The sequence below is a fragment of the Aquarana catesbeiana genome, linkage group LG08 (assembly GCF_042186555.1).
Source record: "Aquarana catesbeiana isolate 2022-GZ linkage group LG08, ASM4218655v1, whole genome shotgun sequence".
In the NCBI taxonomy this organism is placed as follows: Eukaryota; Metazoa; Chordata; class Amphibia; order Anura; family Ranidae; genus Aquarana; species Aquarana catesbeiana.
Window position 1 is genome coordinate 265,369,705 of NC_133331.1, and position 25,970 is coordinate 265,395,674.

Sequence of the window (25,970 nt, forward strand, 5' to 3'; positions counted from 1 at the left end):
GTCTTAACTCCAACGTAAAAATGCATATAAAAGCAAAGGAGAAGGCCTTAAAAAAATAAAAGACTGAGAGATCAACATTCCAGCATTTCAAAGAATGCAACAAGAAATGTAAGGGTGCATTCAGGGCGGCTAAGATAGAACACGAAAGGCACATAGTGGAGGGGGGTATAAAAAATCCCAAGAAATTCTTTAAGTACATAAATAGGAAAAAAAGGGAGGTCAGATCATATTGGTCCCATAAAGAATGATGAAGGGAATCTGGTTACTAAGGATGGAGAGATGGCGAAGGTATTGAATTTATTCTTCTCCTCAGTCTTCACGAGGGAAACGGGGGGCTTCAGTAACCAAAACTGCAATGTTTATCCTCCTGACATGTCACAGGAAGCACCCTCATGGCTAACAGAGGACAGAATTAGAAATAGATTTGAAAAACTTAACATTAATATGTCACCAGGACCAGATGGCTTGCACCCCGAGGGTCCTTAAGGAACTCAGTCAAGTAATTGCCAGACCATTGTTCTTAATTTTTACTGACAGTCTACTGACTGGAATGGTACCAGGTGATTGGAGAAAAGCCAATGTAGCGCCAATATTTAAAAAAGGGCCAAGATACATCACTGGGAATTACAGACCAGTTAGTCTAACATCAATTGTATGCAAGCTCTTGGAGGGGATGATAAGGGACTATATACAAAATTTTAGTAATGACAACGGTATCATTAGCAGTAATCAGCATGGATTCATGAAGAATCGTTCTTGCCAAACCAGTCCATTAACCTTCTATGAGGAGGTGAGTTGCCATCTAGATAAAAGAAGGCCCGTAGACGTGGTGTATCTGGATTTTTCAAAAGCATTTGATACAGTTCCCCATAAACCTTTACTGTACAAAGTAAAGGTCCGTTGGCATGGACCATAGAGTGAGTACATGGATTGAAAAGTGGTTACAGGGGCGAGTTCAGAGGGTAGTGATAAAAGAGTACTCAGAATGGTGAGGGGTGGGTAGTGGGGTTCCCCAGGGTTCTGTCCTGGAACCAGTCCTATTTAATTCATTCATAAACGACCTGGCGGAAGGGATAAACAGCTCAATCTCTATATTTGCGGACGATACTAAGCTAAGTAGGGCAATAACTTCTCCACAGGATGTGGAAACCTTGCAAGAAGATTTCAACAAATTAATGGGGTGGGCAACTACATGGCAAATGAGGTTTAATGTAAAAAAATGTAAAATAATGAATTTGGGTGGTAAAAATATAAATGCAATCTACTTACTAGGGGGAGAACCTCTGGGGAAATTTAGGATGGAAAAGGACCTGGGGGTCCTAGTAGATGACAGGCTCAGCAATGGCATGCAATGCCAAGCTGCTGCAAGAAAAGAAAACAAAATATTGGCATGCATTAAAAAGGGGATTAACTCCAGAGATAAAATGATAATTCTCCCACTCTACAAGACTCTGGTCCGGCCCCACCTGGAGTATGCCGCCCAGTTCTGGGCACCAGTCCTCAGGAAGGATGTGCTGGAACTGGCGAGAGTCCAGAGAAGGGCAACAAAGCTAATAAAGGGACTGGAGGACCTCAGTTGTGAAGAAAGGTTGCGAGCACTGAACTTGTTCTCGCTGGAGAAGAGACGCTTGAGAGGGGATATGATTTCAATGTACAAATACCGTACTGGGGACCCCACAATAGGGATAAAACTTTTCTACGAAAGGGAATTTAATAGGACACGTGGCCATTCACTAAAATTAGAAGAAAAGCAGTTTAACCTTAAACTACGTAGAGGGTTCTTTACTGTAATGCCCCGTAGACACGGTCGGACTTTGTTCGGACATTCCGACAACAAAATCCTAGGATTTTTTTCCGACGGATGTTGGCTCAAACTTGTCTTGCATACACACAGTCACACAAAGTTGTCGGAAAATCCGATCATTCTGAACGCGGTGACGTAAAACATGTACGTCGGGACTATAAACGGGGCAGTGGCCAATAGCTTTCATCTCTTTATTTATTCTGAACATGCGTGGCACTTTGTCCGTCGGATTTGTGTACACACGATCGGAATTTCCGACAACGGATTTTGTTGTCGGAAAATTTTATAGCCTGCTTTCAAACTTTGTGTGTCGGAAAATCCGATGCAAAATGTGTGATGGAGCCTACACACGGTCAGAATTTCCGACAACAAGGTCCTATCACACATTTTCCGTCGGAAAATCCGACCGTGTGTACGGGGCATAAGAGTGGCAAGGATGTGGAATTCCCTTCCACAGGCAGTGGTTTCAGCGGGGAGCATCGATAATTTAAAAAAACTATTAGATAAGCACCTGAACGACCATAACATGCAGGGATATACAATGTAATACTGACATATAATCACACACATAGGTTGGACTTGATGAACGTGTCATTTTTCAACCTCGCCTACTATGTAACTATTGTGTGATTGTGTGAGTGTGTGTTTTTATATCTGTTTGTATGTGTGTGTATATGTGTACAGAGCATTCCACCTATCACATAACACCCTGCAGAGCATTTCACCTATCCCATGACACACTGCAAAGCATTCTACCAATCACATTGCACTCTGCAGAGCATTCCACCCAACCCCTGACACTGCAGAGCATTCCACCCATATCCTAATACACTGCAGAGCATTCCACCCATCCCATAATACACTGCAGAGCATTACAACTATCCCATGATACACTGCAGAGCATTTCACCCCTCTCCTGACACTGCAGAGCATGCCACCCATCCCATGATACACCGCACAGCATTACAACTATCACATAATATACTGCAGAGCATTGCACCCATTCCATGACACTGCAGAGTATTTCACCCCATGGCAGAACTACCAGGGTCTCAAAGGTCGACTGGGCCCTGGCGCTTCGCCACCGTGGGGTGCTCCAAGGTGGCAGTAAGGGGGCGGCTGAAGAAAATGTGAAAGGGTAAGACTGCGGGGTCATAATAAAGGGCCCGACGATGGGAGTAAAGGGGCCCGGGCTCTGAGGGAAGTGTCTCAGGACTAGTGGGTTTAGGGGGGCCCTTCATGTTTTTTTGCACCGGAGCCCTGAAGGTTCTAGTTACGCCGCTGCAGATCTTCCTGGAACCAATGCCAGAGATTTCTTTTTACCTAGAAGACTGTTCTAAATACCTATTAATATAACCAACAGACATGAACATAATCCACAATAAAGATTTACAAACACGATGAAGCTTCTAAGAGCTTTCCTTCTATGATTTGCATTTCTCAGAAATTTGTCCTCATACCCTCTTTGGGTATATACCATGAACCATGAATACCATGAACCTTGGTCATAATATTTTGTCTTCCTCCTCAAAAATATTATCCTTTATCTTATTGTACTTTTATCTTTTGAAGGTGTTCGTGTTACAGAATGATGGCGTCCTTACCATGAATCCTGGTGCCGTTCCCGTTCCCTATCCTGTAACCACCACATATGCTCAACCACCACCGCAGCCACCGCCATATACAGTCAATGTAGTTAAAGCTTGACCAGACCATTAATAAAGAGCAACTGTCATATACATATTTTATGGCTATGATCAGCTTTCTAATGGATTGCTTCCTAATTATTGCAAATCAGTAATTTAGCAATATTACTAAATTCTTGGGTTGTTTTTCTAAAAGTGATTACTTGTGCCAAAAAAGGTTCCTTAATGTGTTGGACTGACCAGGAGGTGGGACTTGACTTGAGAAAGGGGATTGTCTGTTTCACCTCTACTAGTACCATTTGTCTGCTCTATATGGTTAGTCCTTCAATTCATTATATTTTCCTTTTTATATTGAATCTTTACCCCCTTCCTTATATATGACTATTGTTTGCTCATAGCTATAGGCTGCACTTTTTGTAAAGCATGGCTAGACTAATTTGGGGGCACATCCAAAAATATACATACGCTGTCTGTATTTTCTATGTACTACATTGTTGCTATCTGTATACTATAATATATTCATCTAACTTTGAATTTTAGTGTGCTGACTTATTTATCGGTGCTATCGTTTTGTTTATAGTTCTATGACACCTTTTAGCATATACTTTGGGCAGACCAGTAAACCTTTGTTCAAATTCCACTGAAGAGATTTAAAAAAAGTACAATAAAAAGTAAAATGTTGCTTTTCTAAAAAATGACAATCAAACTAATCAGTGGGTTTTAGGTTGGTTTTGCCAGGCCCAAACTTGTTAAGTGTCCAAGACCCTACCAGTAATATACTCTTAGGCCTGGTTTACACACCTTGTCCCGTGGAAGAAACAATAACAACTTTTTTTTTTTACAAAATCTATTTTTAAAATTCTACTTTTCTTTTTTTTAAAATAACAAACATGCCTATACTTACCTGTTCTGTGAAATCGCTTTGCACAGATCAGCCCTGATCCTCTTCTTCTGGAGTGCCCCGCTGGCACTCCAGGGCCCTCCTCTTCATCGGGTGCCCCCACGGAAATCTGCTTTCCCTGTGGGCAACCGTGTGGGCTCGCTCTGCTGCATTCATTGACATGTCAGTCTGTGTCAATGGATGCTGCATCCATTCACAGACAGCGGGACACGGCCCCACCCCCTGCTCCCGTGTTACTTGATTTGATTAAATGGATGACGGTAATTCCGCGCTTAGGAGGATAGGGACAAGAAAGGACTGCTGCCCCCCTAAAAATGAAAATCACCTAGGTGAAATCCAATATACAAAATGCTTTAAACAGGGGAATTGGCGCTGTCCGGCTATATGTGCATTAATGGTGATTCATACAAGTGCAAAAAACATACGTGTAAAAATGAAATAAAATAGAATAAAGCTATTAATATTATACCTGTAACCAATGTGTTGCGGGGGCTGAGGTATATCAAAGTGCAAACAACACACCCAGTAAATGTAATATAATAAAGTGCAACGTGCTCCTAAAATATATGTATATGTGCCAATATCTCAATATATACCAAATACCTAGATGTATATAGGAATGTGCCCAAAGGTTGAAAAAATGAAAAAGGCAAAAAAACAGGAAATCCAAAATACAAACAGTTATGGCAATAAAAAACAAACAGTTTTAGCAATAAAAAATCTCCAGCATGTGTGCATAAAAAGTCCAAAAAACAAATTATGAAAAGTGAAAAAAATGTGTGTAGAAAAAAACAAAAAATCTATAAAAAATCAGTAAGTGTCCAAAATCAAAGTCAAAGTGCTAAAGTGTATCCTTCTGGTGAAGAAAACGTGGTCTCAGCATTAACTGGTGTCTTCCCCCGTTCTTCACTGCACCCTCACTCGTGCTTACACTCACCGGACTGCCTAACCCCTGCAGGGGTAAAAGACATATGTAGAAAATCCTGCGATGGTGAATCCAGGAAGCGATCCTCCGTCCAGGGGTGTTTTATCCTTCTCTGATATTGTAGTATCCCCAATAATAAACATCCGTAAGGAAAGAAAAAACTTCATAGCGTGAATCCGAAAAAATTGAGTTTATTAATAAAAATCCATAAGAGTATGGTAAAAATAGTTAAAAACAGTTATAAACACAGGAGCTAACAGCGCTCCAATAGCCGGCTCACAGCTGGTGGGCAGCGTGGTGTGGCGTGCATTCCACCGCCCGCCTGCTAGAAACCGGAACTAACTCAAGCAGAGAGATGCTGACGTGTGCGTATCCCGAGAACCTGCTCCTTTAGTGCATAAAGTTCTCTGTGGAAGTATGGGCCCTTATAGCACCAATGGCATTTATCCCTTGTGGGGGGGTATGTTGTAGTCTTTTAGAAGAAAAGAAGGTCTTGCATCTTCATCAAGCTCTTTAGTGAAGTGCTTAAAGTGTCCTGACAAGCAGGGTAATGTAAACTTGTGGTGTCCTGGCAGAATGAACACTGTTGCTGCTCAGTAAAGAGTAGGTGTAGCACAAGTTCTCCTACAAGTTAGGTCAGTGAAACAAGACTGACTATGGTGTCTGCATGCAGTGTCCTTTGTTTTAGGAAGATGGGCAAGTGCCCGCTCACCAATCCCAGGGACCTTTGGTATTGAAGAGTGGCAAGAAGGCTCCACAGCAATCTCCTGCATGGTCTGCCTCAAGGGATGGCACTTGGCCTCGTGTTGCACCATGTTGCAGCCCAGCTGGATCTGGCATGGATGTGATGAGAGCAGCCTCCAGGCTGCCACTAAATGACCAAAAGAGGCTGGAAGTGGATGCTCCAGCACCCTATCATGATGACTCTCTTTCTCCTGGTTGCAGAGGCCGCAATTCGGCCACAGCACAATCTAATGCAGAGTCACTCTTTGCAGATCCAGGCCGTGGTCCCAAGAGAGTAATCCCTCCCCCACACAGGCTTTATATCACCTTTCCCAGCATCTCATTCTACTCTCCAGCCGGGTGGAATTTGTATTCCATAGCAGTTCGACTGAATGTACAACTTGGCTCCATAGACTACATGTCTCAAGATGCTTCGTTCCTCTCCTGGATCTCAGTCACTCTGCGTCATCATATCCTGAAGGTAGAGTCTGAGCTGAGCACTAGGAGGGAACAGCCTCACCATAGCAATTCTTTGAGTGTTTCCTGAAAATGCAGGTAATATTAGCCAGCTCCTAGCTACATTACCATGAACCTTCCCTGTAACCTTAACCTCCTATTCACTTGTTTCCCTACACCTGACTACACAGGATCACATTCATCAAAATTATTCAAGGCACAACAGAACAGGTTAAATGTACTAATTGCTATGTTTGGTATTTTTCTCCATTTCAGGATTGAGAGAGAATAGCACTAAACTCAATTTCATGTGTTCTCTGTATTAGTATTATTGGTGCTGTGTAATCTCCGACCAATGACCTGGGTTTTAAGAAAAAGCAGAAAAGAGTGAGAGGGGAGAGGGAAAGAAATGATTCAGGAAAAGTAAGGAAAGATATAGAATGTAAAAGAAGGAGATAACTAAGACAATAACTGGAACTGGATGCACTGTTGTCTTTATTCAACACTACCAACTATGTTACTGTAGCGGTACCCCCGTAAGGGCTGCTGATATGGTTACTTAGCATTCCGCCAATCGCCCTGTTGCCATCCTCCTCATGATAAATTAAGAAAATGAACAGTCAGTTTCACGGTTTTGTCATATTTATTGTGGGATACAACTTGAACTGGGAAAAGGATGATATGAGATGCCCATAGCATTTAACACATTGCAGATTGTATGTAGTTATTCAGTGGCCGTGGCCTTGCAAAAACTGGATACACTCCTTGCACCCCAGTCTCTTTCATTTGAATAACTCTTCTGCAGACTATTACTTCTACTTTCCTTGTACAAATTCTTACTGCAAAACATACTGATATTCTATTTCTTAAGAAAAAGAACAACAAGGGCGCCACTCTAAGTGCAGTATTTAAAAACAAATTTAATACATCTTTAAAATCGGGTACTCACAAGGGTACATGTAAACAGGCATGTGGAAAATAGATAGGTGGTGCCAGGTGTCCCAGGAGTAGTGTCCAGTCACATCGTGTAGTGGCGTTCTGCTTCATACGACAGGCTGCGCTGCTGGATGCTCGGTGTATCCTGCCGCTGGAACGCACTGTTTGTGATCAGGGGAACAAGGTCACTTCCGGGTCCGTGCAGGGATAGGCAGATAGGTGACGCGTTTGCGGAGCTACGCTCCTTCCTCAGGCCTAACGTGACCTGTGATTGGTCAAAACTTATGTAGTCTATGAGGGGCATTGATTGGAGGAAAAAAACATCTGTCAGACTCAGGCACAAAGCTATGTACTGCGGTTACGTGCTGACGTGTCTGATAAGGAAGTAGATGGAGTAGTGTTCGTGTCTCTGCTGTGACAGATCTTAATAAAACAGCACTATATGTATATATGAGAAGAAAGGTTTATATATATATTGTTTTCTGTTAATGTGGTCTGTAAGAAAAAATAGGAATGTGAATGAGATGTGCAAATGAGAATACTAGTATAGATAGAAAAACTTTTGTTTTAAGAGGGACCCTTCCGTGATGTAGTCCGATTGTCTAGTGCAATTTCTGCGTAAGCGGCAAAACTGGCTCTTAGGGATGTTTGCAATCCATCTCAGATGGTGGCAGCTCTGATGGTGCAAAAAAGAATTGCCGGCTGTCGCCTTAGTGTAGTTTTTGGCCAATATTTTGCCATCTTGGTGGAAAAGTAAAAGATCTAGAAATGCAAGTTGAAACGGATCATGTTCTGAAGTGAAAGTGAGGCCATACTCATTGTTGTTGCAATGTGTGATAAAGTCTGAGAAAAGGGGCTCTGGGCCATCCCAAATGACGATAATATCGTCAATATACCTCCCATAAAAAACTATATGGGAGGTAAAGGGATTATTGAGCCAGATGTGATTAGCCTCCCAGTACCCCATGGTTAAATTAGCGTAACTGGGTGCGAAGTTAGCACCCATAGCTGTGCCCTTTGTTTGGAGATAGAAATCATCATCAAACTCAAAATAGTTATGGGTCAGGCAGAATTCTGTGGCCTCTAGAATGAACTCTGCCTTACCTGGATTTAGCATGGGATCAGAGGAAAGGAAGCTAGCAATAGCTCTGAGGCCTATGTGATGTGGAATTGAGGTATACAGCGAGCTTACATCCAAGGAGGCCCAGGAATAAGTGGGCTCCCATGTGTAGTGTTCCAACTGTTGCATAAGATGGAATACATCACGAATGTAAGAGGGGAGACTGGTTGCGAGTGGCTGTAAAAACTGATCTATATATTGAGAAAAGGAACTAGTGATGCTATCCATAGCCTTAACTATGGGTCGACCTGGTGGATTTTGGATACTCTTGTGTATTTTCGGAATATGATAAAAATATGGGGTAAAGAAATAAGGCCGATTAAAAAAAGCATACTCGGGAGGTGCATGCGCGGAGTCTAGCAGAGCAGACATGCATTGTTAGAGCTCCACACCGCTGAGGAGCGAAGAGAAGTACAAAGCGGAGCCTGCAGGCTCAAAAGGTATCCATTTGAACCTTTTTGCCCCAGGGAACAAACTGTGAAAGTTTGGGCAGGAAAAATGGTACTGGGAGGAAGCCGTGGCAAAAATAAAAATCACCTCACAAAGAGCTCACAGGCACTCACTGCAACTAAAGCAGCTCCAGTCAACTCACAATATACAGCATCAGGGCGCTCTCACAGACAGAAAATGTCACAGCAAGACTCTCCATTTGAGTCAGATACAGAACAAATCCTCTCACAAACTTCTCCACAAGCCTCCTCAACATCCCCAGTAATATTATTACAATTTGAAAAGATGCTTCATAAGGCTTTAAAACAAACCTCAGACCAAATAACAAACAGCCTAACCAAAGAAATAAGAGAGCTGGGAAACCGCACCGCAGCCTTAGAAATAAAAATGAATGAAATTGAAATTACAACCCAAGAAAATATAACAGAATTGGAACAATTAAAAGAAGAGAATTTAATACTTCAAACTAAGCTCGAAGATTACGAAAATAGAGCCAGACGTTCAAACTTGCGCATAAGGGGAATACCTGAAACTGTGACAGACCTGCAATCTACTATTACTGCTCTATTACAAGAACTAAAGCCAGATATCCCTATTGAACGTTTAGAACTGGACAGAGTACACAGAGCCCTCACAGCCAAAAAGAAAGATGGACCCCCACGTGATATAATCACAAAATTTCATTATTACAGAACAAAAGAACAAATACTAATTGCTGCAAGAGAAAAAAAGGAACTTAATTTTCAAGGACACAATTATCAAATTTTTGCTGACCTATCCCAACTTACTATTACTAAAAGACGATCCATGAAACCCCAACTAATGGAACTGCAACGCCACAACATTATGTATCAATGGGGTTTCCCCTTTTCAGTCAGATTTAACTACCAAGGTACAATTTACAGAAGCAGATCAGCAGATGAACTACAACAAACCCTTTTAAAATTAAATCTGACAGAACCCACAAGCAGCAACTCTCCCACACGCAGAAGAATGGCATCATCTTCACCTTCAGGCAGCACCCAGAAAATATCAGAACAAAATGGGAATCATCATTCTCACAAAAGAGGCCGTTATGCCACATCATCCATGGACCAAGAAGATTCAATGGACTGACATCCTATTTCCTGATATCTCTTCATTTATTATACTAAGAGATGGTTCTCTATAAAAAACCTGTATTTATAACTGAATGTAACTGCATTCTGATAGTCACACACTGTGTGGGATCATGTTACATTCCAGTTATATTTCTTATTACTTCTGATTCATATAGCCTTGGAATATATAAACAAGGAAATTCTTGTTCAGTTATATATTTTCAGGTAATAACAATAGATTTATTACTTTTTAGGACAAATATGTTCAATAATCCAGAAGTAATGGAAGCTTTTTCTTTCTTTTCTTAAAACAAATATATTATTACCTAACTAGTTCCTAGAACTATGTTTTTGTTTATTCTAATCTGAAGCAATACAACCTCAATTTTATGAGTTAACATATCTAAACAGTTACATATAAATAAAATATGTAATTGTTTACTCTAAAAGGGTTAAAATCCCAAAATAATTCAAACTATCTTCATCAATACCAAAGTTATTAACAGTACCTTTCTAACTGAATTATTTAGCCTAGGGCAAAACTAACCATATACAACCACCCTGGAATAAATAATTTCAACAAAAACTATATTCTGCACGCCAATTAATGAATCATCATTTTGATGTCTTTTGACATAGCACTTCTCTCCTGTAAGCGGAAGATCCGTGTACCCCCATTAGCCCTCCTCATTCTCCCAACCATATTATGTGGGAGTGTGACGAAGGCACTTATTCCCCTTAGAGAGATATTTATTCTCTTTCACGGGTAAATTGTGATTACTTACAAAAAATAATTTATACAATGTATCATCTAATCTCATATGTTTTTTGTTTACTCTTTACTCCAGAATTCACTGGTTTCTTTCCTATCTTTTCATCTCTTCAGTCCACACAGGTTGATCTGTGCAGTCAGCTCTGCATAACAAAAAGTAAGTCAAAACTATTTGATCTGTTACCATGGCACCACTGAATGTACTTTCCCTGAATGTTCAGGGAATAAATGTCCCTCAAAAAAGGACCAAAGCCTTCCATACTTTCCATAACAAGAAGGCTCACATAGTATGCCTCCAAGAAACACACTTCACCAAAGATTCTACTCCAAAATATATTTCTCCTTTTTATCAACAAATTTACACGGCTTCTGCCTGTACCAAAAAAAGGGGTACTCTAATTGCATTTCACCGATCCACACCATTCACCTTAGCATCAGAAATTAAAGACCCAGAAGGTAGATACCTGATACTCATGGGTTATATAATGGATACAGCAATCACGGTGATTTCCTACTACGCTCCTAACAAACAACCTACACCATTCCTCTCACATATATTACAAGTGATTAATACACACAAAATAGGAACAGTGATAATGAGCGGGGATTCGAACCAGGTCCTCCTCCCATTTCTAGATAAATCACCTTTTAAACCATCTAAAATAACCACTAGATTACCTTTTCCTCAACTTCTTTCCAAATACAATCTGGTAGATTCGTGGAGAGAAAGTAACCCAATGAAAAAGAAATTCACTTATTTATCGCACCCTCATCAAACCTTCACCAGAATAGATCATATTTTTCTAACAATAGGAATGATACCAGAAATTATTGCATCAGATATAATTCCGATTCCGTGGTCTGACCATAATGCAGTATACACTACTATAGCCTCAGCCATACCAAAAGCGCATGACCCAATGTGGTACTTACCGGACATAATGCTCAAACACCCACTACACAAGATGGCCATTGAACAAGCTTTAAAGGAATACATAACAATTAATAATACAACAGACATTTCCCCAATAACACTGTGGGAAGCTCATAAGCCTGTCTTGCGTGGTGCAATACAAAGACAAATGGCACTATTTAAATGGGAACGCAAAAATCTAGCAAAAAAACTAGAACTCAATTTTAATGCAGCCTACATATCATTCCAAGATAATCCATCTCAGAGTACAAAATCTCATCTGGAAAAATCTAGATTGGAATACGATCTATTTCTCACTGAGTCAGTTGATAAATCCCTCAAACGCTCCAAACACAATTTCTACATGAATACAAACAAACCAGGCACATATTTGGCACGGGCATTAAATTCAACTAACAAATCTTTCAAACCAATACGTCTGAAATTATCAAAAAATGTTTATACTTGTAATCCAGTTAAAATAGTCCATAAATTTCACTCACACCTCGCAACTTTATACAAGACAAACAATGAATTTAATCCTACAGAGGCAGAATCCTTCTTCTCAAAAATAACCTTACCTGAGTTGTCTCAGAATCAAAAAAGCAGTTTGGATGAGCCTATAACTATAGATGAAGTTGCTAACGCCATAAAAGACCTAAAACTTAACAAAAGACCAGGCCCAGACGGCTACTCGGCTTTATACTATAAAACATTCTCAGAAATACTCTCTCCCATTCTCACTGAAACTTTTAACAAACTTCTAGAAGGACATTATTTTCGGCAAGAAACATTAATGGCAATTGTTTGTATGATCCCAAAACCCCTTTCTGATGATACTTCCTGTGTGAATTATCGGCCTATCTCTCTGTTAAACCTTGATATTAAATTATTAGCAAAAATAATAGCAAAACGCCTCAATAGCATTATAGGAAAATTAATACATAGAGATCAAGTAGGCTTCATGCCAAATAGACAGGCAGGCGATAATATACGCAGGGCAGTGTTATTGGCACATATTGCTAAAAAACGGAAAATCCCTTTATGTTTTCTATCTCTCGATATTAAGAGGGCATTTGATACAGTATCCTGGCAATATATGCAATATTCATTACAAAAATGGGGTTTTGGACCCCACTTTTTAACATGGATCAAAGCATTATATAATAAACCCAAAGCCTATATAAAATATGCTGGATACAAATCTGATGCCTTTAATATCGAAAGAGGTACCTGACAGGGTTGTCCATTATCTCCCTTATTATTTGCCCTTATACTCAAACCCATGGCCCAATACATCAGAACAAACCAAACTATAACTGGCATTGAAGTAGGAGGTATTACACACAAATTATGTATATTTGCAGACGATATATTACTTTTTCTATCATCACCACAGGTCTCTGGTCCTAACTTAATACCAGCTCTTGATGGATTTTCAGCCCTATCCGGCCTTATGATTAATCCTAAGAAATGCCTAGTGCTTAATATTTCGCTCACAAACATAGAATTGATCCCGGCTAGGGCTGCACTCCCATTCACATGGGCAGAAAAATCAATCCCATATCTTGGAATTCATTTAACAGCATCTCATTCTGACTTATTCTCAACCAATTATCCTCCTATATTAAGACAGATCACAAATCTAATAAAACAATGGTCGCAACTTCCTTTATCCTGGATAGGGAAGATTAATGCAATCAAAATGACTATTCTACCCAAATTGCTTTATCTATTCAGAGTCCTCCCTATTCCAATTCCTTCCTATTTTTTGAGAATAGTACAAAAAGAGCAACTTCGTTTATATGGGGCTCTTCTAAACCACGTATACCTATACACACAATACATCTTCCCAAAAATAAAGGAGGCCTGGGATACCCTAATTTTACTAACTACTACAGAGCAGCACATTTGGCCAGTCTGTCCAAATACCATGCAAAACAGGAAATCCCATTATGGGTATTTATAGAGCCTTCAGAAAATGACCCTCTATTAATATCAAACTTGTTATGGCTTGATCCTAAAGACCGCTTTAAAATTCATAATCCCATAACTAAACACTCCTTATTAGGGATGAGCCGAACACCCCCCGGTTCGGTTCGCACCAGAACCTGCGAACGGACCGAAAGTTCGCACGAACGTTAGAAGCCCATTGACGTCTATGGGACTCGAACGTTCGAAATCAAAAGTGCTCATTTTAAAGGCTAATTTGCATGGTATTGTCCTAAAAAGGGTTTGGGGACCCGGGTCCTACCCCAGGGGACATGTATCAATGCAAAAAAAACTTTTAAAAACGGCCGTTTTTTCGGGAACAGTGATTTTAATGATGCTTAAAGTAAAAAAAAAAAAAGTGAAATATTCCTTTAAATATCGTACCTGAGGGGTGTCTATAGTATGCCTGTAAAGTGACGTGTGTTTCCCGTGTTTAGAACAGTCCCTGCACCAAATGTCATTTTTAAAGGAAAAAATCTCATTTAAAACTGCTTGAGGGTTTAATGTAATGTCGGGTCCTGGCAATATGGATGAAAATCAGTGAGACAAACAGCATGGGTACCCCCCAGTCCATTACCAGGCCCTTTGGGTCTTGTATGGATATTAAGGGGAACCCTGCACCCAAATTTAAATAAGGAAAGGTGTGGGGCCACCAGGCCCTATATACTCTGAACAGTATACAGGCTGTAGGTTTGTTGTTAAGTAGAATCTCTTTGTAATTTTGAACGGGTACATTTTTAACGTGTTTAGCTCCAGCCAAAAAATCTTTTTTAAGCTTTTTGGAAAACATAGGGAAGGGTTATCACCCCTGTGACATTTGTTTTGCTGTCTTTCCTCCTCTTCAGAAGATTTCACCTCACTTTTTGTCCCAATGGATTGGAAAGCATCAGTGGAAAGGAGAAATGTTTTTCCCATATTAACTCTTACAGGAGAGAATTTCCCTTCCTAGGGGTAGATTTCATCTCACTTGCTGTTGTCTCTTTCCGTTTGCAAGTAGGAGTCGTTTGTAAGTTAGTTGTTTGAAAGTAGGGTCCTGCCCTATATACTCAGCAGAAATTTGGGCCTTAGGTGTTGCTGTGGCCACAACACTGTAAGCCCTCACAGGGCTCTGCTGTGAAATATTAGATCAAGAATTGTAATTACATGCCCCTGTTGAACAGGAGCTGAAAAATTAGGCCTTAGGCACTGGTGCTGGTGCCACAACACTGCAACCCCTCACAGACACTCTAGTTGGAATGCAGGAACGAGCCCTGCTGCAAAGTATTGCATCAAAAATTGTAATTACACGCCCCTGTTAAACAAGGGCTGAAAAATTGGGCCTTAGGCACTGGTGCTGGTGCCACAACACTGCAACCCCTCACAGACACTCTAGTTGGAATGCAGGAACGAGCCCTGCTGCAAAGTATTGCATCAAAAATTGTAATTACATGCCCTTGTTAAACAGGGGCAGAAAAAATGGGCCTTAGGCACTGGTGCTGGTGCCACAACACTGCAACCCCTCACAGACACTCTAGTTGGAATGCAGGAACGAGCCCTGCTGCAAAGTATTACATCAAAAATTGTAATTACACGCCCCTGTTAAACAGGGGCTGAAAAATTGTGCCTTAGGCACTGGTGGTGGCGCCCAGAACCAAAAATGTTCTTACAAGCTATCAGCGTGATGATTGAGGAGGAAGAGGATAATTACTCAGGGATAGTCACTCAGCATCAGCATAGGCAGTCTTTGAAGGGATCTGAGATTTCAAAAAAAATTATTCGGTTACATCAGCATCAGGTGCTTGGTAGCTGGTGGTGATCCAAGACTCATTCATTTTTATGAAGGTCAGTCGATCGACCGAGTCAGTGGACAGACGCACCCTGTGATCGGTTACCACGCCTCCAGCAGCACTGAATGTGCGTTCCGAAAGAACGCTGGATGCAGGACAGGCCAGTAGCTCAATTGCATACTGTGCAAGCTCTGGCCAGTGATCCATCCTCAAGACCCAGTAACCCAGAGGATTTTCGGTGGGAAAGGTGTCCAAGTCTGATCTTGCCCCTAGGTATTCCTGCACCATGTAAAACAGACGCTGGCGATGGTTGCTGGAACCGATCATACCTTGGGGCTGCGGACCAAAAAATTGTCTGAACGCATCGGTCAGACGGCCACCTTCTCCACCGCTCCTTCTTTGACTGACCGAAGCCTCAGCAACACGTTGTCCAGAAACAGGAGTTTGTAACCTCCCAGTCTCTGGGAACGCGTTGCACAGACCTTTCTGCAAGGCCTCCCGAAGATGTTTCATCCTCTGCTCCCTCTGCGATGGCAAGATAAGGTCCGCAACCTTACCCTTGTAACGTGGATCAAGGAGGGTTGCCAGCCAGTATTGGTCCTTCTCCTTGATACCACGAATACGAGGATCCTTACGCAGGCTTTGCAGGATCAGGGAGGCCATGCAGCGTAGGTTTGCTGAGGCATTCGGTCCGGAGTCCTCTGGGTCACTAAGGACGACATGGTCCGCAGCCACCTCCTCCCAGCCACGTACAAGTCCATGTGTTTCTTGGGACTGATCCCTTAAAGACTGCTGCTGATGCTGAGTGCCAGGCTCCACCTCCATACTGACACAATCTTCCTCCTCCTCCTCCTCTTCCTCCTCCTCCTCCTCCTCTTCCTCCTCGTCCTCTTCCTGTGTGATCGGCGGGCACACAGGAACACTGTCTGGATAAAGGGGGCCTTGAGAGCTAAGGAAGTCCTCCTCTTCCTGCCTCTGTTCTGCCTCAAGTGCCTTGTCCATTATTCCACGCAGCGTGTGCTCCAACAGGTGGACAAGGGGGACAGTGTCACTGATGCATGCACTGTCACTGCTCACCATCCTTGTGGCCTCCTCAAATGGTGACAGGACAGTGCATGCATCCCTGGTCATGGCCCACTGGCGTGGGGAAAAAAAACCAAGCTCCCCTGACCCTGTCCTGGTGCCATAGTCGCACAGGTACTCATTGATGGCCCTCTGCTGCGTGTGCAGCCGCTGCAGCATGGCCAATGTTGAGTTCCACCTGGTGGGCATGTCACAGATTAGGCGGTTCTTGGGCAGGTTAAACTCCTTTTAGAGGTCCGTCAGCCGAGCACTGGCATTATATGACCGGCGGAAATGCACACAGACTTTCCTGGCCTGCCTCAGGACATCCTGTAAGCCCGGATACCTGCCCAAGAACCGCTGCACCACCAAGTTAAGGACGTGAGCCAAACAGGGCACATGGGTCATTTGTCCCTGTCGGAGGGCAGAGAGGAGGTTGGTGCCATTGTCACAAACCACCATTCCTGCCTTAAGTTGGCGTGGCATCAACCACCTCTGAACCTGCCCCTGCAGAGCTGACAGAACCTCTGCCCCAGTGTGGCTCCTGTCCCCCAAGCACACCAGCTCAAGCACCGCATGGCATCTTTTGGCCTGCGTACTTGCGTAGCCCCTTGAACGACTACGGAGCACCGCTGGTTCCGAGGAAGAGGCCATGGAGGAAGAAGAAGAGGAGGGGGTGGAGGAGAGAGGTGTGTCACAATCATTAGCATTTTGGAGGCATGGTGGCGGAACAACCTCCAACACTAGTGCACCTTGTCCTGCATCCTTCCCAACTGCCAGCAGAGTCACCCAATGCGCCGTGAAACTTAGGTAACGTCCCTGTCCATGCCTGCTGGACCATGAGTCAGCGGTAATATGCACCTTACCGCTGACCGCCCTGTCCAGCGATGCATGGACATTGCCTTCCACATGCTGGTAGAGAGCCGGAATCGCCTTCCGTGAGAAAAAGTGGCGTTTGGGTACCTGCCACTGAGGAACCGCACATTCCACAAACTCACGGAAGGGGGCAGAGTCTACCAACTGAAAAGGCAGCAGTTGAAGTGCTAGCAATTTTGCCAAGCTAGCATTCAACCGCTGGGCATGTGGATGGCTGGGAGCAAACTTCTTTCGGCGGTGCAGCAGCTGGGGCAGGGAAATTTGCCTGGTACAATCTGACGTCGGTGTACCAAAATCAGATTGCCCACAAGTACGTGGCTGTGACACACCTAATTCTACACCTTCATTCCTCTCAGTGCAGGTCTCAGAGAGGACTGAAGGTCTAGTGGGGTTGGAAATCTCAGCTGATGAGGAGCAAGCAGAGGTCCTCTTTGTTCTTTGGTGTGGGTCTTTTAGATACGCTTGCCAACGAACTGCATGGCAGGTCAACATATGTCTGGTCAAGCATGTGGTACCCAAGCGGGAGATGTTTTGGCCACGCGAGATACGCTTGAGACATATGTTGCAAATAGCAGCGGTGCGATCTGATGCACTCGTCTCAAAAAAGGCCCACACCAAAGAACTTTTTGAATAACGCGCAGAGACTGCAGCGCCCTGCACATGTGGAGCTTTGGGGTGTGATGCAGTCAATGTGCTGCCCTTAGGCTGGCCCCTGGAGGGCATCCTGCCTCGTTGGTGATGTGCCGCCTCCTCCTCCTCCTCCTCTCTCCTATCAGGCACCCACGTTGAGTCAGTGACCTCATCATCCCCTCCCTCCTCATCACTGGAGCAAACCTGGCAGTATGCTGCAGCAGGGGGAGCATGACTGCCAGATTGCTGTCCTTCTTGGGCACCCCCTCTGTCCGTGCTCGTGTTACTGCCTTCATCGAGCTCAGTATCATCATCAGAGCCTTCCAAACGCTGGGCATCCTCCTGGAGCATGTACCCAACACTGTGGTCAAACAGTTCGAGGGACTCCTCAGGAGGACATGGTGGGGCTAGGGAAGGAGTCACTTATGACATTGAGCCGAGGGAAGAGGCCGCTGCTTTGCCAGACAAAGTACCCTGGGCATGGGTGAGAGAGGATGAGGAGGATGAGGACGGCTTGGTCATCCACTTGACCAAGTCTTCCGCATGTTGCGGCTCAACATGGCCAGCTGCCGAAAAAAAGGCCAAGCGTGTCCCATGGCCACGTGCTGATGAGGATGCACCGTCTCCACGACCAGCACTAGACACAGAGCCTGCTTGCCCTCTCTTATTGGCTTGTGACTGTCTGCCTCTTCTTCTTGGCCTTCCAGACATACTAATGGCCTGTAGCTGCACTAAGCTGGGATATATATATATATATATATATATATATATATATATATATATATATATATATGTACTGATACTGCAGCTAGCAAAATCAACTGCCTGCCTGTAGTATGAGAACACCACCAACCTTCTACAGGTAGCTTTAGCTGAACACTGTGAGGTGGACGCACCCCACTAACTTGTAGGTTTAGCAGAACACTGTGAGCAGGACGCACTGCACTAACTGTAAATAGTCTAGCTGCCTGACTGTGGTACTAATAGGATCAAAAGAACACCAGCAATTTTCTTCAGGTAGCTGTATTTACTGTAACAAGACAAGCCTGCCTGTCAGTAAGAAGATAACAGGAACGGATCTAGCTGAACACTGTGAGCAGGACGCACCGCACTAACTTGAAGGTTTAGCTGAACACTGAGCAGGACGCACCCCACTAACTTTTGTAGGTTTAGCTGAACACTGTGAGCAGGACGCACCCCACTAACTTGTAGGTTTAGCTGAACACTGTGAGCAGGACGCACTACACTAACTGTAAATAGTCTAGCTGCCTGACTGTGGTACTAATAGGATCAAAAGAACACCAGCAATTTTCTTCAGGTAGCTGTATTTACTGTAACAAGACAAGCCTGCCTGTCAGTAAGAAGATAACAGAAACGGATCTAGCTGAACACTGTGAGCAGGACGCACCCCACTAGCTTGTAGGTTTAGCTGAACACTGTGAGCTGGACGCACCCCACTAACTTGTAAGTTTACCTGAACACTGAGCAGGACGCACCCCACTAACTTGTAGGTTTAGCAGAACACTGTGAGCAGGACGCACTGCACTAACTGTAAATAATCTAGCTGCCTGACTGTGGTACTAATAGGATCAAAAGAACACCAGTAATTTTCTTCAGGTAGCTGTATATACTGTAACAAGACAAGCCTGCCTGTCAGTAAGAAGATAACAGGAACGGATCTAGCTGAACACTGTGAGCAGGACGCACCGCACTAACTTGAAGGTTTAGCTGAACACTGAGCAGGACGCACCCCACTAACTTTTGTAGGTTTAGCTGAACACTGTGAGCAGGACGCACCCCACTAACTTGTAGGTTTAGCTGAACACTGTGAGCAGGACGCACTACACTAACTGTAAATAGTCTAGCTGCCTGACTGTGGTACTAATAGGATCAAAAGAACACCAGTAATTTTCTTCAGGTAGCTGTATATACTGTAACAAGACAAGCCTGCCTGTCAGTAGGAAGATAACAGGAACGGATCTAGCTGAACACTGTGAGCAGGACGCACTGCACTAACTTGTAGGTTTAGCTGAACACTGTGAGGTGGACGCACCACACTAACTTGTAGGTTTAGCTGAACACTGTGAGCTGGACGCACCCCACTAACTTGTAGGTTTAGCTGAACACTGTGAGCAGGACGCACCCCACTAACTTGTAGGTTTAGCAGAACACTGTGAGCAGGACGCACTGCACTAACTGTAAATAGTCTAGCTGCCTGACTGTGGTACTAATAGGATCAAAGTAACACCAGTAATTTTCTTCAGGTAGCTGTAAATACTGTAACAAGACAAGCCTGCCTGTCAGTAGGAATATAACAGGAACGGATCTAGCTGAACACTGTGAGCAGGACGCACTGCACTAAATGTAAATAGTCTAGAAGATAACAGGAACGGATCTAGCTAAACTGAATACAGTGTATATATATATATATGCAACACCTGGGATGCATATATATACACACAATACACTGTAAGTGCAGCTAACTGACTGACTGTTCTGCCTAATCTATCTAACTCAAATCAAATGTTACTGTCTGTCTCTCTCTCTCTCTTAATGAACGCCGGAACACACACTACACAGGGCCGCCGTGCAGGCGGCCTTATATAGTGTGGGGCGTGTACTAAATCCCCTGAGCCATAATTGGCCAAAGCCTCCTTGGCTTTGGCCAATTACGGCTCTCTGTTAAGGCGGCGCTGTGATTGGCCAAGCATGCGGGTCATAGTGCATGCTTGGCCAATCATCAGCCAGCAATGCACTGCGATGCCGCAGTGAATTATGGGCCGTGACGCGCCACACGAATTTGGCGCAAACGGCCCATAAAGTTCGGAATTCGGCGAACGACCGAACAGCCAATGTTCGAGTCGAACATGGGTTCGACTCGAACACGAAGCTCATCCCTACTCCTTATCTCTCTGGGATACACTAAAAACCAAATATCAGTTACAATCTCCACACAATCCTCTCCTTTCTTTTATCAGAAATCCGGCCTTTTATCCGGCATGGATCTACCCAAATTCTTTTAAAGCTTGGACAACATCAGGCATTCAGACACTAAATGACTTCATAGCATCTAAATCATTCCTTTCATTCCCATCGCTTAGAGAAAAATATGATCTACCAAACTCTGAGATATTTAGATATCTCCAAATTAAAAATTTCTATACACCATTCCTAAAGGAGGATACACCATTATCCCAATTATCCATTTTTGAATCAATCTGTACAAAAGATCCATTTGCTAAAAGGTACAATTTCATCACTTTACAATCAATTCTTTGGAGTAGTAAATCTTAATAGACCCTCTTACGTTCAGAGGTGGGAGGAGGACCTGGGACGAACTTTAGAAGACTGGTCTAACATATGGCTCACATCTAAGTCATCTTCACCCAACATCTTAGCACTGGAGACAAATTATAAAGTCCTAACTCGCTGGTACCTTGTACCCGCTAGAGTGGCAAAATATTCACCTAATACCTCAGCTCTTTGTTTTCGAGGATGCCCAGAAATAGGCACACATTTACACATATGGTGGACGTGCCCAGTAATCCAAACCTTCTGGAAGGAAGTCTTCGTGATTGCATCTAAAATATTTAAAAAAATAATACAACCAGATCTATATTTAACTTTACTTAATCTAAAACCGGAATGGTTAACACTCTCTCAATTCAAACTATGATCCAACTAATAACGGCTGCAAAACAAACAGTGGCCAAGGCATGGAAATCTCCTACATTGGTACTAGCAGAAACAATTCACAGAATGAATAATACAATGTCCCATGCTAAGATGGTAGCCATCGATCAAAATCAAATTCCAAAATTTGAAAAACTTTGGCATCCTTGGATAAAACAACAGTTCCTGTCAAATTTCAATGACTCTGTCCTGTTGCCATGGTGACAGATTAAATGACTTACAGAGACACCCATTCTAAGGCTTCAAAGAGAACTAAAAAGAATAATAAACTGACGAGCGGGACAACCTTGTGGACCATACCTCTGCCTTTCTACCCTTTTTCTTCTTTCTCTTTCCTTTTCTCCACCTTACGACTAAAGCTCATTATCAGAATTTATTTGACCTATATGCACTCTACCTGTAAACAATATGTATAGTAGGTATAAATCATTTAAATACCTACAAAAATTCATGATATTTACCTATATAAACCCTACTGTAAAACAATGAGCTTACTTTATAGATCCTTGTAAACTTACTTTATGTATCTTTATAATATTGTATACTCAATAAACTTCTTTTGACAAGGAAAAAAAAAAAAAAAAAGCATACTCATGTTTTGAGATGATGTCATTGCTTTTTAACATTCTGTGATGAAACTTGACAAAGGATCACAGCGCAGTTTACGATATGTGCTGTCGTCTGACAGGAGACGGCGGGCACAGTCATTCCAATCTCACTCCTCTAGAAAAATCATCCCTAAAAAATCTCATTGACAATCATAATATAGTCATTAAGACGGCGGACAAAGGCGGAGACATTGTGGTCCAAGATCGCAGTGAGTATCTGGCTGAAGCCCGCCATCTCCTGTCAGACATTTATGGACAAAGCTTTCCCACCCAAACTTATAAACGAAGCATTTGATTTCTATCTGTCAGAACCTTCCACATCCGCCAGTGAAACTATTCAATCTCAAGTACAGCCTGTTAGGTTTGTGACCCAGTTCCGTTCTCAACATAAAGCCATGGAACGCATACTCACCAAACACGGGTCGATTCTTCTTCAGGATCACAATTACTTTCAAACCAAAGTTTACGTATCGGAAGACTAGGAACATTAAAAATCTGGTAGCACCCAGTAAATACAAATGCCAACAAAGTTCCAAAACAACATTCCCCTGTCTTATTCCCCTAATTGGAATGTACCAGTGCCGCAAAAAATTATGCCTCACATGCAGTCATGTTCATCATGGTCAAAAGGAATTCACCAACAAAGGTCAGATATATCAGATCAGCAACTTTTACAACTGTTCCACAGAGTTCATTATTTATTGCTTGACTTGTGTCAGGTCACCTATATCCAGGTGACAGATGCACCCCGTTGGAATCAGGAGTGCACCACAAGATAGTGGACCCTACGACCGACTGCTGCGGATTGAACCCTGGGAGGTTCAGGAAGCAGGTCTACTGGATCACTGACATAGATCCCACTGGGAGCTAGAGCATAGATTCCCCAGGGAGCGGAGTCTAAGAGCCAGCAGGTGTTCACCAGAGCCTTTAATGGTAAGGATGGACTGAGCTGCAGTCTGGCTCCAGGTCGCGGCCCCCAGGGTTTCACAGCTCACGCTCACGGTAGACTACAGGAGAAGAGGAAGGTGGCAGCAGGCTGGAACAACAAGGAAAGTAAGGGACAAGCCAAGGTCAGGGCCACAAGCAGACAAGGACAACAGAGTACACGCCAAGGTTCAGGGTCACAGGCAAACAGGGATGGTCGGGAACACGCCAAAGTTCAGGGTCACGAGCAGACAGGAATAGTTAAGAACAGGCCAAAGTCGGTAACAGCAATCAGACGTAAGAAACACAGCAAGTACACACAGAGGCTAACACACAATGGTTGATCAGCACTGCTGGCTTGCAGTGCACAGGTTAATATAGGGTTCCCTGATAGGGCCTGGGGTGGGGCCATGCTTAGAGGAGAGGTTACAAAAGCAGTCAGGTGACGGTCAGCTGGTCTCTAGAGATGAACACATGGAGACAGGTATGCTGATCGACAAACTCTATTACATAACCATGACAACTTGTCCATGTGGGTTATATTACGTAGGCCGCACCATACGTACTTTGAGAAAGAGGTTTGGGGAGCACCGCCGCCTCCTAGAGGCAGGAGATGACCATCACAGTGTTCCCCTCCATTTTCTTCAAAAACACGATCATTCTTCATCTGGCCTTAAAGTTTGGATCATTGAGTCCATCCCCGGTACGTTCCCACTGGCAGAGCCTTTCAAACGTCTCTGCCCGAAGGAAACATACTGGATATACACTCTGGACTCTCTGGCCCCTGGAGGGCTCAACGAGGAGATAGAGACGAGCAGTCTCATTTGACCTCTCTCCTAGTCCTCCATGTCTTATTGGTTGTTGGATACCCTCAACATACCCGTCTTGCCATTTTTTTGTTTTGTTTTAGGTATCCTCGAATCACCACAATGTATGCTCTTTCCTGTTGTGATGCTACAGTGGTCATTATCATGTTTTACTTGTATACTAGCTGAGTTTGGAAGTAGTACTCATTTTCCTTTATTATTTATTTTTATAAGAAAATACACAAGTGTGTCTATACATCAAAGCGCATATATATTACGCTTATATATTTCCCATTGCAATCCACATTTTATAATTATGATCTGGAAATTATGTATCAGTCACGTATTATTTTTACATACCCATTTTCAGTTTTGATTTTCGATTTTTATAGCTACTTCAATTTTCATTTACATGTTTATGATTATGCGTATTTAATGTTATTCTATTACCCATTTTTTGCATATTTCTATTTCTATTTTTATTTCCATATCCAATTTTTTTATACATCATTTATATAATTTTTTTATTATTTAATCTTATTTGTACTTTTATTTTATATATTTTATTTTTATATAATAATAATTTTTTCATTCATATATATTTTTTTATATATATTGTTTATATAATTTTTTACTACTTATTTTTTCTATCTATTCCAATATAGTTATCTTCATTTTTCCAATCATTCATTACTTTTTTCATCATCATTATTATTATTTTTTAATAATAATATAATATCCACATCATTTCATCATACATTGTTATTTTTAGTTTCTTTTTTCCCCTTTTTGGTTTTCCTATTTCCTCATTCTTCCTATTCAAATTTTACCAGGTATTCACACTCCCTATTCTACATCATGTCGCTTTTATAGCTTTTCTATCTATACTAGTATTCTCAGTTGCACATCTCATTCACATTCTTATTTTTTCTTACAGACCACATTAACAGAAAACAATATATATATATATATATATATATATATATATAAACCTTTCTTCTCATATATACATATAGCGCTGTTTTATTAAGATCTGTCACAGCAGAGACACAAACACTACTCCATCTGCTTCCTTATCAGACACGTCAGCACGTAACCGCAGTACATAGCTTTGTGCCCGAGTCTGACAGATGTTTTTTTTCCTCCAATCAATGCCCCTCATAGACTACATAAGTTTTGACCAATCACAGGTCACGTTAGGCCTGAGGAAGGAGCGTAGCTCCGCAAACGCGTCGCCTATCTGCCTATCCCTGCAAGGATCCGGAAGTGACCTCGTTCCCCTGATCACAAACAGTGCGTTCCAGCGGCAGGATACACCGAGCATCCAGCAGCGCAGCCTGTCGTATGAAGCAGAACGCCACTACACGATGTGACTGGACACTACTCCTGGGACACCTGGCACCACCTATCTATTTTCCACATGCCTGTTTACATGTACCCTTGTGAGTACCCGATTTTAAAGATGTATTAAATTCGTTTTAAAATACTGCACTTAGAGTGCAGTTGTTGTTCTTTTTATTCAGTACCCAGAGGATTGCTTCTTCCTAATCTACAGGGCAGCCTTCTATAGTTGCTTTCAATGGACTATAATTCAGTTCCTTTTGGACTTTAGCAGCTCAGAGTCTGTTTGTTTTGATTACCCATTATATCATTATAGTTCCATTTTGTTATTCATTATTTGTAGCGGTGTATTAACCTTCCTAACCACTTTATCTTCTCTCAATCAAGAGCAATAAGTTTTTTGGGGGGTTACAACTGTTTCTAATTGTGTTGAACTCAGTGCTCACATCCACATGTTGTATATTCTATTTTTTCACTTCTATTAAAACAAAGAAGAATCACTCTGAATAATTCCTCCTCGTATACC

General features: G+C 42.5%; 1 protein-coding gene across 2 annotated transcripts in view; it reads left to right on the forward strand.

Annotated features, from left to right (window-relative positions):
• The window catches only part of LOC141106405 (membrane-spanning 4-domains subfamily A member 4A-like), a 77,122-nt gene extending 73,138 nt beyond the window's left edge, over positions 1-3,984 (forward strand). For both annotated transcript variants that reach the window (XM_073597167.1, XM_073597166.1), the window contains exon 7: positions 3,377-3,984. In XM_073597167.1, the coding sequence (XP_073453268.1) occupies positions 3,377-3,511 (135 nt within the window). In that variant the 3' untranslated portion in view covers positions 3,512-3,984. The remainder of the gene's footprint in view (positions 1-3,376) is intronic.
• Positions 3,985-25,970: the final 21,986 nt, after the last annotated feature.